This window comes from Balaenoptera physalus (genome assembly GCF_965194825.1).
Source record: "Balaenoptera physalus genome assembly, chromosome: 15".
In the NCBI taxonomy this organism is placed as follows: domain Eukaryota; kingdom Metazoa; phylum Chordata; class Mammalia; order Artiodactyla; family Balaenopteridae; genus Balaenoptera; species Balaenoptera physalus.
This window is the reverse complement of record NC_138894.1, coordinates 90,156,531-90,170,450: the sequence shown is the minus strand read 5'-3', so window position 1 is coordinate 90,170,450 and position 13,920 is coordinate 90,156,531. Positions and strand designations below refer to the sequence as shown.

Sequence of the window (13,920 nt, the reverse complement as noted above, 5' to 3'; positions counted from 1 at the left end):
ACTTATTCTAAGAATAAATCGGATTTGAATGTTATCTTAACTTCATTAGAAAAAGCAATCATATAACAGTAAGAGCCAATTAATTTATACCATAATATTATTTATGTTTGACTCAGACCATGACAAGAGTTTTAAGAATTCTGCTATAAAGAACAGCTATGAACAGAAACTAAAAGATATTTGTCAGCTAGTAGGAAATAGTTAAACATTTATTTATGTTTAATCTTTTATATATGAATTAACTAAACACAAACAAACCTAGAGAAAAGAGCCATTCATTCAAATAAACAACAACACAGGCATAAGATGATTTTCTGAACATGAGAAAAATGCCTCTTCTTGGTGCTTTATTCTTGGTGATTCTTTATGCAAAACGGTTTCCCTTTCTGTGTTTCCAAAATGCTTACAATAATCTAATATCAAAATTAGTTGTGTACATGTCTGCTTCATAAGCTCCTTTAAGAACAGAATACAATACAAACTTTCATTTGTGAGGCTGCCTAGTGGTTGGCACAATGCTGAATTATCCAATTTAACAAATTCAGCAAAATTATAGCTATGAGATCTATAAAACTTTTAATAAATAAAGACAATTTTGGTTAGATGTTCTAGTTAATGAGGCCTGAATTTCATTTAAACTACTGTAATAGAACACTTTACAGGCTCATAACACAAGAGTCAGGAACCACCAGCTTGTAGTCTTTGACTTTATCTACAGAACAAACATTAAGAGGCAATAGTTGTATTCATGCCAAACGTCTGCCTCATACCTTAAAATACATTAGTACTAGTATTACAAAGTACTACAGTAAACCACTGTTATTTCAGGAAAGCTGGTTTCCACTGACCTTCCTTGTGAGGATCTCTCCTTCTGAATGATTCTATTATAATCTTCCTCAGCATCTCTGTACGTTCCCCTTTGTTCTCTAGCTCTTTCTCCTTTATTCAATATGGATGGATAAATAGATATAGTAGCGATTCATTACAACAATGCAGAGAGTACTGCTTAAAAGCATGGATGTAGATGTCAACAAACCTGGGCAAAAGTCCTAACTATTTATGAATTATGTGGCCAATTCACTTAATCTCTCTAAATTTCAGTGAATTCATCTACTTAAGAATCTCACAGAATTGTTGAAAAGATAAAACAAGATAATGAATATAAATACTTAGCACACAGAATATAGTCAATGAAAATGTTAGCTAATTCCACCATAGACAAATGGAACTCAGTTCATTCTGTTATGAAACTTTACATGTGTCTCCCCTATGTCACTAGTCCATGATTACCTAAAGGACAAAAACACTGCTTCTCTTCCAATGTCTCTATCTGTTAGAGAAAAAATTGCTATATTCCTAGTTTCTAATTTTAAAAGTGGATGAATGCAAAAGTACCAGCTAATTGACTATATGTATGTGGAAAAAAAAAAAAAAGATAATAAGGGTCAAAACAGTTAACAGTTTTATCTCAGCTGATGGAATTCTGAGGGATTTTTATTTTCTTAGATTTGTTTGTGTTTTTTATAGCTAATATGTACTTCTTTAAAAAAATTTTTTCTAAAGTAGATGAAACATTCCTAAGTGTAGCTAGAGACATGTTTGAAAAAGTCCTAAAATGGACCTAGATCTCCTAGAACACTTGTGGACAAAAACTTTTGAAAATCATTCTAACCAAAATGCCCCATTTCAGGCTTTAAATTTTATTTTATTTTTTTTTAAATTTTATTTATTTATTTATTTATTTATGGCTGTGTTGGGTCTTCGTTTCTGTGCGAGGGCTTTCTCCAGTTGTGGCAAGTGGGGGTCACTCTTCATCACGGTGTGCGGGCCTCTCATTATTGCGGCCTCTCTTGTTGCGGAGCACAGGCTCCAGACGCGCAGGCTCAGTAATTGTGGCTCACAGGCCCAGTTGCTCCGTGGCATGTGGGATCCTCCCAGACCAGGGCTCGAACCCGTGTCCCCTGTATTGGCAGGCAGATTCTCAACCACTGCGCCACCAGGGAAGCCCTAAAAAATTTATTTTTGATATCAAAAATTACAATAGATTATTTTTACAAAAAGAACCAATGCATCTATTTGACAGATCTGGAACAGTTATTGTGTGCTGCTGGGGTTTCCACTAAAGACACAAGAAAAGCATGTCCTCCTGCTTTCTGCCAGGTCTGGTTGTGGCAGCTAAGATTGAATGGGGGAATACAGGAATTACCAAAACATGGAGGAAGGGAGATAATTTTTACAAATCAGAAATAACCCTGTAACCAGCAAGGAGCCTGTTTTACTCCAAAGAGGACTAAAAAACCTGAGTTTACGTGACAAGTGTTAGAGAATCATTTCCCATACACTCTTTCCTTCTGGTTGGTTCCACTTTAAAACCTTAGTTTAAAACCATTTAAATTAAGAGCAAGCCAGCAGGAGATTTAAAAAAAAAACAAAGAACAAGATCCTCATCTCATATCAGCCTTGAGTTCTATCACTGAGAATCTGTATCCCCTTAGCATTCTGGATCCCCAGGGAGCACCTGAGCCCAGGGAGCAGGAATAATCACAGTCAATTCACATCAATGAAAACTTTCTACATTTCAGGTTCTGTGTTGTACAGGACATAAAAAGACAAGAAAAATCCAATCACAGATATGATCTAGCTGCACAAACACGTCCTTTACCAATGTTCAAGACTGAATTAACAAATGGCTCCATGGTGAGGGTTCCCCCCTTTCTCCCTGTTGCTCTACAGACATTCCTACTAAACTGTGTACTTGACTAAAGAAGATCATCTTCCCAGATTATAGGTGAACTATTTTCAGACACACAGCTATGAGCTCCTGATGGGAATGCCAAAAGTACTGAAAAGACACAGTTCCTGCCCTCAAAAAATTTACAATATAAAAAGATTCAAAGAAGTATACATATAAACTACAGCACAAGGCATAATATGGGAAATTAAATAAAGCAATCATAATTAAAAGATGCAGACGAGAGAGGGCACACTCAAAGGGTAGGAAGGAAAGCAAAAGGAATCAGGAAACTTCTCTTTTAAAATAAGTACTGAGAGTGAGTGAAACAACATTTTTGGAGGAACAGACAAGTAAACAAGAGCATGCGCTGAAATAAGTAGCCTGCTCAGAAAGGATAGCATGATGGAAAATAAGGGTTAAAAAGATTAATTGGTGATATCTTAAATAAGAGGGCCTAGAAGGCCGGGATGAAGACTTCATGCTTCATTTAGCAGGCAAGGGAGCCATAAAATGCAAAGGAGAGATACAATGAATGTATTTCAGAAGGGTCAATTTGGCAGCAGTTTGTATTAGATAGATCTATACTTCCCATCTTCATGTATCTCATTATAGAGAAGTGGGGAAATAAAGAAAACAAAATGAAACAAAGCATGTATGTTAGAAAAGCCCCACAGTTGATTCTATTATACCCTTATTGGCGTTAGGAGTGGTATGTGAAAATACAAGGCTATGAAGTATGGGGAAAAAAGTTTGCCAAATAGTAATGTGGGTTCAGCTGAGCTTGGAGAGCATGAATCTGCAGAAGATTTAATAAATCCAGTCTTGGTATTTTCTCCATCAGCACTCCCAATCCAAAATCAATAGTACAATGGTGAAACTGTTAGCAGAAGTAGAAAACAAAGCAGGACACAAAGTAGGCCCTCATACCTGACTGGGAATGAAAGGGTATCTTGGAGAAAGGCAGTGGCAGTGAATACCCCCCAAAAAGTGGAGAGACTAGAGAAATATTATGAGCAGGACTTACTGAAAAATTAAATATAAGAAATGAGGGGAAGAGAATCAATAATGACTCCCAATTTTTTGGCTTGAGCATCAACTGGGTTGATGCTAGAGTCATTTATTTATTAAGATGGGAAAATAAGAGATGGAACAGATTTGTGGAGGAAGAGCAAAGTTAGAGAGGGAATCAAGCATTCTAATTTCACATGTTTTAGATGTCTGTGATACATCTTAATGGAGTTGTCAAATAAGCTACCATGAATATGAGTTTGGAAAGCAAAGTAGAAAGTTCTGAGCAGTAGCTATAAATTTGAGCCTTGACATCACATGGATCGTATTTAAAGTTAGAGGACTGCATGAACTTGCCTTGGGAGAAAATGCAGATCAAAAAAAATAAGAGCCTAGCCTTTGGGAACTACAATACTTACAAGTCAGGTGGAGAATGAACCACTAAGGAAACTGAGAAGGAAGAGCCAGTAATGTAGAAAAAATGGTGTTTCAAGAAAGGAGAACTGAATACTTGTAAGAGGTTAAGATGATAGTGAAACACCATGTAGCCAATAAAATTACATACAAAGTCTATATTGGCACAGAAAACTGGTTATGGCCATAGAGCAAAGAGAATGGACTCTGGAGTCCTCTGCCTAAGTTCAAATCTCAGTTCAACCATTTAGCAGCTGTGTGAACTCTCGCAAGTCATTTATCTTATCTACCTGAATTTCCCCACCTGTAAAATGGGAATAACAGTAGTTATACCATCTAGAAGGACTGTTGTAAAGACTGGTTACTATATACCAATTGCTTAGCAGCCTGCCTGGCATATTGTAACTGTTATACAAGAGTGTGTTACTATTTACTGTTGCATAAAAAAACACAGGTTGTAAAACCATGTACATAACATGGTCCCTTAATATACATATATTACACATATCTTTAGAAACAGAAAAGTTGGAAAGCTATACATCAAAGTAATAAAAGTAGTTATCTCTCAGTAGTGGGACTGCAGGTGATTTTAAAAAGTATAATGTTGGCTTATTTTATTATTCTACTATGAACATATTTGATGTTTAAATAAAATAATTTTTAATTTCAAGGGAGAATAATTAGCATTGATGCAATTTTTATAACTCAATACGGAAAGGTTTCAACTTTCCTAGAATGAAAATAATTAGAATAAAATAAAAATATCCACTGAAAATAATTTGACACTAGTTTTGCAACAGTCCCCAAATATTTCTAATCATCAAAGCACTAAAAGATTACCAACAGGCTGGTTACCTTTATGTTTGAAAATGGGAATCGAGAGAAGACATGATAGAGATTTTCATATTTTACTTAATTCTAAGTAACTTAGACCTTTGAGAATGAGAATACATTCATATACTAATCTGTGTAGCTTTAAATAAAACCACCAAGAAAAAATTTAATGTCACATTTTCTTAAGGAGAATGAGTAGACAATATCGCAAAACCAATTAAAGGTTTCCAAACTCCAAAATAATAAGATATAACTTCAAAATAAAAATATTTCCACTGCTACCATGAAAACTTGTTTTTATACATCTCCCCCGAGTAAAGAATCATATATAAGTAATTCCTAACATATACGCATTACATTTAAGAAGATTAATTTATAACTCTACTTTTAGAACCCAGACCACAATTTCTTTCTGAAACTATAACAGTTTCAAAACAAAAGCTCCATGAATGTAAAGGTGCCTTGTCTGAGTAGTTTACCTGTTTAACGTGTTGACGGTAGTTATATGTTTATGATGATACTTGACATTTAATAAACATTTGCTAATCAACTAACCAAAGGAATATCTGAAGAACAATGTATATTCTAATAGAGAGGAAGACTGTATTTTTACCTTAAGAAGACATTTGCGAGGCTAGAATTTATAACTTTCTTTTTCAAAGAAAAGAGAATTAGTGTCCAAGAAAAGTTAATAAACATAAACAAAAAAAGTAAGCATGCATACCATGGTCAAAAGGTTATCTCACTGAAAAGTTCATCCTAACATACATACATACTGTAGTGGGGTGAATCATGTGTCCCCCTCACCCACAATTCACATTTTGAAGCTCTAACCTCTAGTACCTCAGAATGTGACTGTATTTGGAGACAGGGCCTTTAAAGACATGATTAAGTTAAAAAGAGGCAGTTAGGGATGGTGCTAATCCAACCTGACTGGAGTCCTATGAGAAGAGGTGATGAAGGACATACAGAGCGACACACCAGGGATGTGCATGCACAGAGGAAAGACCATGTGAGGACACAGTGAGAAGGTGGCCATCTGCAAGCCATGGAGAGAGACCTTGGAAGAAACTAAACATGCTAACACTTTGATCTTGAACTTCTAGCCTCCAGAACTGTAAGGAAATAAATTTCTGTTGTTTAAGCACAGTCTGTGGTATTTTGCTATGGCAGCCCTAGCAAATTAACATACATAAATATATATGAAAGTCAGGACAAGACTTCTGATTATTTATTCCAAATTAAAACTCATTTAATGCCATAAATCCACAGAAACTGACAATAGTGACAACAGCTAGTATTTACTTGATACCTACAATGTGCCACGTCCATGATAAGTACCACATATGTATAACATAATTTAGTCCTCACAAAACCTCTTATAAAAGTTCTATTATTAGTGCCACTCCAAGATAAAGAAATGAAACCTTTGATGACAGGACATCTGCATACCACAGAACAGAAACAAAAGTAGATGGCTTTGACTGTTTTTCCACAGTACCAGAGTACTTTATGCAAAAATATCTATTAAAAGTTGAACATTACTACCTTAACTATAAAAACATGTTTTGTTAAGCCAATATGTGAAATTAGTAAATGAGTCTTTAAAAGGACCTTAACTGCTTTTCCAGCAGGCTCCAATTTTAGCCTACAATTTATTACCTATTCACTATGTGTCAGATACTATTCTAGATATTTTCCATATATTAGCTCATTTCACACTCATAGCAACCTATGAATAATGAACTATTATTATCTTCACTTTACAAATGAGGACACTAAGTCAACAAAGAAGTTAGGTAGTTGAGAGGTCTAGCTCCAGAGTACATGCTCTTTTTTTAAAGCCAGTTTTACATTTATTTATAAACTCATTTCAAAATCCTTGATTCACCTTTTTTTTTTTTGGCCACACCTCGCAGCATGTGGGATGTTAGCTCCCCGACCAGGGATGGAACCTGCACCCCTGCAGTGGAGGCGCAGAGTCTTAATCACTGGACCACCATGGAAGTCACCAGAGTACATGCTCTTAATCAATATACTATTCTGACTCGTATTATGTTCCATCAAAATGAGATGTGATAAAATATTCCAAAAGAGTAGAATCCAAAAACAAGAGGGATATTAGATAAGACCATCCATTGTTGTGGACCTTTCATGATACAAAAACATAAATGTACATCTCCTCTGTAGATAGGGGAAAAAAAGACAAAAGACAACAAGCTGAACAAATTTTGCCCTCCTGGGATTATAGAACTTTTCAATCCACGAGAAATGCCTTTTCTGATGAGGAAATCTACACCCAAATAAATTAAATGACTTGTCACTTTCCTGACTCATGACATTTTCACATGTATTCCCTCTGTATTTTAACTCCCACTCTATCCCCACTTCTTCATGTGGTCAACTCCTTTAACTTAACTCAAATGTCACTTTCTCACAGCAAGACCTTTCCTAACTGCCCAGTCTGAGTAAGGCACATTCCTCCATTATTCTCTCAGAGCATCCAGATCTTTTCCTTCATAGCATTTATTGTAATCTGAAAAAACTTCACTTGCTTAAAGTAAAATTCTTCCTCTCCTCCACAAAACTACCACTTTCAGCAAGATAGAGGCTATATTACTGTATCTTTAGAGGCTAGCACAGCTCCTGGAACATAACAGATCCTGATTAACTATTTCATTGATGGATATAGATAAATGCGCTGTTTTATGTCTGACAATTAATTGCTAACATTTACTAAACACTTACTATTGAATATATTCCAGGAACTGTTCCAAATGCTTTATATATATTGTCACATTTAATTCTTCCAGTAATCTCATGAGGTATAAACACTATTGTTATCTTTATTAACAGATAAGAAACTAAGCACAGAGAGATTAAGTAACTTGTCTGAAGTCACAGCTAGACAGCGAAAGAGTCAGAATTCAACCGTAGGTAGTCTGGACCCTAGCTCTTATACTGTGGTATAGTTGCTGTGACATACCGAAGTTACTTTTACAATGAGAATTTTCTACGTGGAAATTGATTGGTAGGTCCTCTGTGACAACATATTTTTACTTGACCAGAAAAAGCATTTCACAAGGGAAGACACATTTGTACCTACTACTGTAACACTTTCTTCAGATGACTAGAAAAAATAATCATAAAGATGTGCCAAATATGGAACATTCCCTATGTATCTGCCTAACTAACTTATCTTCCACATACGAATCAACTTCAAAAGGCTATGGGAGAAGCACTTGGGCTTTCCCTTTTCAATCTCATTCTTCTTTTTAAGAGTCCCTGCCTAAGGTAACAACCAAGAACTAAAGCCAAAACAAACATGTACAAGCTCTCAGGTCAGGTCATCAAATTAGTGGAACGTTGAAATATTTTTCATTTTTAAAAACATATGACTTTGTTTCTGCATATCCTGTGGCCAAAATGAAATACGGGATGGAAATTAACAACAAAAATAAAAGCCTCTGTTTCTGTTTTTCCTTTCCTTTAACATACTGAACTTTAATGATCAAATTAATCTAACACAGAACAATGACTACCCTGACACAAAAACATGACAAGTCAAGGTCTGTCATATTTCCCTCCAAAAATACAACTTCAAATTCTAGTGTTTATTCCCTAACCACAATGAAATAAGTATGAAGAAACAATGTGCCTGTTTCAAATACATGTATTGTATTTGAAACATGCACACAATAGTATGACTCCTATATCAAATACTAAATAATAATAATGGTTAACAGTCAGAGAACACTACAACCAGGCTTATTTATTTTGTTAATTCATTTAGTTTCCTATAACAACCCCCATAACATAGTTGTTATTATCTGTATTCTACAGGTTGGAACTCAGAGAGATTGAGAAATCTGTCTGAACTCACCATGATCTTTTGAGTTTGACCATGGCAGAGCTAGGATTCAACTACTTTATAATTTCCCTATCTTATAGAAACTTTCATATCAACTGTCATGTAATCTAATCTCCCACCCTACCCACTAGAGCATTCTACCAGCTGAAGCTTCAGCACTTTCACTGACTAAGAACAAAAGTAAAACAAAAACAAAACCTCATTACTTTCGAAGGCAGCCCATTCTTCAAATCTACTCCCATCAACGGCTCAATTCCTTCAACCATACCTCAGATGGCATTATTTCAAGTGCTTGAGCATTATTCGTCCCTTTTAAAACAGGGCAACAGGGCATCTAGAGTGGATTGAATATGCCAGGTATGGCCCAGTCATCTCAAATTAGAGAAAAACCTATCTCTATTATCTTAGAAATTTATTACAGCAGTCCAAACTTTACTATTTTGGGTAGCCACATCACCAATGACTTTTGCCTGGTTTACATTCAGGAAAACTGCTCTTTAATTCATAATCACTGTTAAGCAATCTATTCCTTGAGTTCTTCACACCCAAATACAGGTTATTATCCTGGTTAAATTTCACTTCTTCTATTTGGCTAACGACCTCCCCATTTGATGATTTCTGGGTTTTGGCTCATCTTCATACTTCAGTTTTAACTCATTTGCAAAGTTATTCAACATGCCACCAGTGCCTCCATACAAGTCATTAATAAAATGTTTAATAGGAGAGGAAAGAATCCTAAAACCTGACCTTGGGGATCTCTGTCCAAGGAACCATTCATGCCTTCATCGGGCTCCTTAGAATACAGCTATTAACGTAGTTATAAAGCTCCCTATCCATATGCTTATTCGTTGACACTTCTCCGTATCATCCTAAGTATGTCAGACTTTTTCAAATATCTTATGGATATATATTACACCTATTGCACTATCCTGATCTACAAGTTCAATAAACCTATCAAAGAAAGAAAGAATGAAAGAGAAAAAGACAAAAGGTTAGTCTGTCATGACTTGTTCCTAGAGAAACCCATGCTGGCACATAGTCAGTTTTTCTTGGTGCTCCATCAAAAAGAGTAAAGCACTATTAAGTTAAAAACAGAATTTGACTCCATAGTTTAACTGTAAGAAGAAAAAAAAAAAAAAAGAAGAGTTTCATATTCGGGTGATGAAAATAGGAATATTACATTATAGTTCTTCATATAATAATAATATAAATAAAATATTTGAAATATTTGCAAACATTTAGAAGTATTTCCAGTGCTACCACTTTGGCCTACAAAGGTAAGTTTTATATTTACTTTCAGTTATTAAAATGCCTTTGTTGGGTTTCTCGTATATCTAAATAAATCTCAGTTAATTAAGCAGAGATGTTATTAATCTGAACATACTAAATAAAAACACAGTAGTTCTGGAAGAATATTAACTGTTAGGCAGATCATGAGTGAAGCCAAGTTGGCCTTATTCTAAATCCCAGTGTTTCAGAGCTGGAAAAGACCTGGTATTTACAGCACAATTATCTCTTTTTATAGATGAAGATACTGAGGCTCTCAGAGATGGAATGACTTGACCAAGCTCATAAAATTAATTTTCTGGCATGGTTGGACACAGAAATTAGATTTACTCAAGGGCCACTGATAATGTTTCACAAAACCATGTCATTAAAAGAAATAATAAAAAGAACAAAACAAATTCTTTCTTACCAACTGGACTTCACCAAAAGCACCTCTTCCAATAACTTTTACAACATCGTAGTCTTCTGCCTTCATCTGTAGACCTCTGATCTTTTTCACAATTTTCTCATCTACAGTAAAAAGATCACCATAATATCAATCACATTTATAAGCAACCTTTTAAAATAATCACCATATTTGTAAACAAATTTTTATTTCAAGAAACTGGGCTTTGTTTCCAGCTAAATCCGTCAGTTTTTAAATGTTGCTATTTAAAACTCTAAGACACATACACTTTACATCAAAGGACAAAAACTCTCTGGTTTAACACATATAAACACATTAATGACTACCAAAAAGTAGCAGTTAAACTATTCTGTTTCTGACTCTGTTGCTTGGCAAGTTATATGACAGCTGAAACTGCGACGACCCAGGCGACCCTGGAGTACACTCTGAATCACTGCAGAAAGCTGCTACGAACGTACGCAAGGCTCATCTCAGTCATGAATGTTGGTAGCTTACTTCTTTGAAAAACAGTAATCACGTATTGTAGATTTGATAACTATAGATAAGATTTTTTAATTAGGAAAACAGCCTAGTTTCTGATTAATTACAAATTAAAGAGCATACTGTGTTCACATAAAGTGTATACAATTATTTTGAGAATTTCTTATTCTCAGAATTCAACTTCATTTACAACTTCATTGCAACATCAATACTGGCATATATTAATAGTTACTACGTTTATGGCAATATCTGTTATCACATTATCTTTCATTAGCTATACTGAAATGTCTACATTTATACAAACATAAAGCTCATTAAGTCTTCTGGGTAATGTAAAGCTAAGTCTTAGAGTTGTTAACATTAATTGAAAACTTCTCTTGGAACTGCCATAAATGACCTGTCCTGAAATTCTAAGCAATCTTAATTTAATCAAAACCTTGAACTTTACCTACTTTACATACTTTAATTGGTTTGGCAATTCTGCTTTGAAATAAAGAATATTAGTATTTAAATAAATCAAATGGCAAACTAAAAAAAATTTAAATTTAGTAAGTTAAGTTATAAGTTTGTGGACTGTAATAATATTCATTAAACATAAATCTCTTATCAAAAGTAGAGCCATATGATCAAATATGAAGTTTACACATACTTACATCTATTTAAGAAATTATCTATATTTTTGTTTTTCCTCAAAGCAGGGAAATCCAAATCAAGGACCAAGGAATTTAAGCCATCCTGTTTAACAAAAAAATAAAAAGAGAAAAAAGAAAGTTGTTACAATTTTCAAGCATTCAAGATAAAAAGCCTTTAAATTTTATTGTTTTGCTCTCACTGAGTTAATGTTAATCCACCTTGATTTGAAATTGCCCCCAGTGGCACCATATCCAATAGCTTTAAATAGTTTCTTAACTTCTGCCAGAGAATATTAGGGTTGACCCTATCATGTTTTCCATTGTAGTTTTAGCCAAGAGAAAAATGTCATTTTAAAATATGCATCCACTATTATTTTTGCTAGTCAGATGTCTTTTCTCTCTTCCAATGTCCAGTAAAATTTTACCTAGCTTTTTACTTTAAGAAATACATCCAGACTAAGTTCCCATTCATTCAACAAGCATTAATTTTGTGCCTAGTGTATACAAAGAATAGAAAAATCTAAAAACAAGTGAGACACTAACTATCTTTACCCTCAGGAAATTCAGGCTCAAAACTAAATTTCCCCTAAAAACATGAAAACAGGATGATGCACTGTTCAGGTTTCTATTTTCTTCTGTAAGTTTTCTGTATTTTCCAGACTTTCTACAACAAGCATGCATTAAATTTATAATCAAAATATGAAAAAGTACATACATATAAGTTGGTGGGAGTGAAAAAAACTAGTAAGAAACAAACCAAGTCTCAAATTACTCAATGGATATGCTTGTGAAGAAAACAGTATTTTTAAAACACTAGTGCATATATTGTTTCATCCCCAAGTAACTGAGGAGGGCAGAAGGACATATTCTCATTTAAAAAAATAAACAAACTAAAGTTCAGAGAGATTAAGTGACTTTGGCATGCCCAAGATCTTGCTATTAGAAAACGATGTAGCAAAATACTACCTAAATCTTAGAGGTTCAATATACTTAACTCATCTCCCTCATCTTAACCACCAGTGGAAGCTTGGAAGGGGAAAGAAGGAACCTGGAGGATTGCAGAAAACAAAACAGTAATAAAGAGAACTTTTGAGGATCTGGGTAGGGAGAAAATGTGGGGAAAATTACATGCAAAACTTAGAAAGGTAACTTGAGTTTTTAATTTACTAATTCTAGAAGAACTGAAAGTTATCACAGAGAAATGGAGTTACACAAAGATGAAATAAACAGGAAAAAACTGGAATCAGTTTATAAATATTTTCCCATAATATACCCCACTAGTGTAGAGTCCGAGAGCTTTTTCAGCAGTTGGAACATTTGAACAGTTGCTCAACTCAACAATAATACTATTTTGTTTTTTTTTAAACCATTTCTTAAAGATCACATACTATTTCACTTGTGCAGTAAGTTTTTTTGGTAATATTTATTTTTGAATAATACTAAAAAATACCTTAATTTGCTAATAATTTACATCAGAAGATAATGTAGGGGTAATACATATTTATATATTTACATTTATACTTAAGGTTCTATGTTTATAAATTTTTACATTTGAAACTTATTCTATTTAGTACCACTTTTTAAGAAACAAATTCTGAATTTTTAAAAGATACTAGAATTTTCAGTACACAAAACTGATACTGAGTTACAGTTGCTGGATTACCTCAAGACTTGAATGAAAGCCTATGTCTATGACCATCCTCGTTAAGCAGTTTCATATAAACCTTAAGAGGTAAGACTTTTTTTCAGTGTCTTGTGATTTCAACTGTGATTCTTTTCATAGAAAGTGATACTAAAGCTAAGATAAAGAAACTTTTAAAAGAATAAAACTTATATTAAAGAAAAGCCTACAACCAAAACTTCAAAGCAATGAAGAAAATTAACACTATTTGTCCCTTTCCCTACTTTCAAATGCACAGAAATGACAGGAGAACATTTAAAAGTCATAGCCCCACTGAAAGGAAAAAAACACCACCACCACAAAACATTCAAGAACGAGAAAGAAAAATGCTGAGCAATGTAGGAGCTAAAGTAGGAGCTAAAGTCACAAAGATCTACTGGATTTCAGGGCAGAAAGCTGTAAGACCAATAATTGAGAATTAAAAGAACCTAAATGTGGTAATGGGCGAAAACCAGACTGATTACTGGGAAAACGGTAGCTGGAGTGAAAATCCCAGCTCCTAAAAAGACACTAAAAAAAAATCTTATTGCCCAAATTTCATATGAAACTGCATAAAGAGGTAGATCAGACACA

The 13,920-nt window shown here is 34.2% G+C and overlaps 1 protein-coding gene across 2 annotated transcripts in view; it reads right to left on the bottom strand.

Moving 5' to 3' along the window:
• ROCK2 (Rho associated coiled-coil containing protein kinase 2) overlaps nucleotides 1–13,920 on the bottom strand; it is a 137,285-nt gene that overhangs the window by 70,927 nt on the left and 52,438 nt on the right. For both annotated transcript variants that reach the window (XM_082425819.1, XM_082425820.1), the window contains exons 2-3: nucleotides 11,688–11,769; nucleotides 10,558–10,658 (exon numbers count right to left, since the gene is read on the bottom strand). In XM_082425819.1, coding sequence (XP_082281945.1) covers nucleotides 10,558–10,658; nucleotides 11,688–11,769 — 183 coding nt within the window. The remainder of the gene's footprint in view (nucleotides 1–10,557; nucleotides 10,659–11,687; nucleotides 11,770–13,920) is intronic.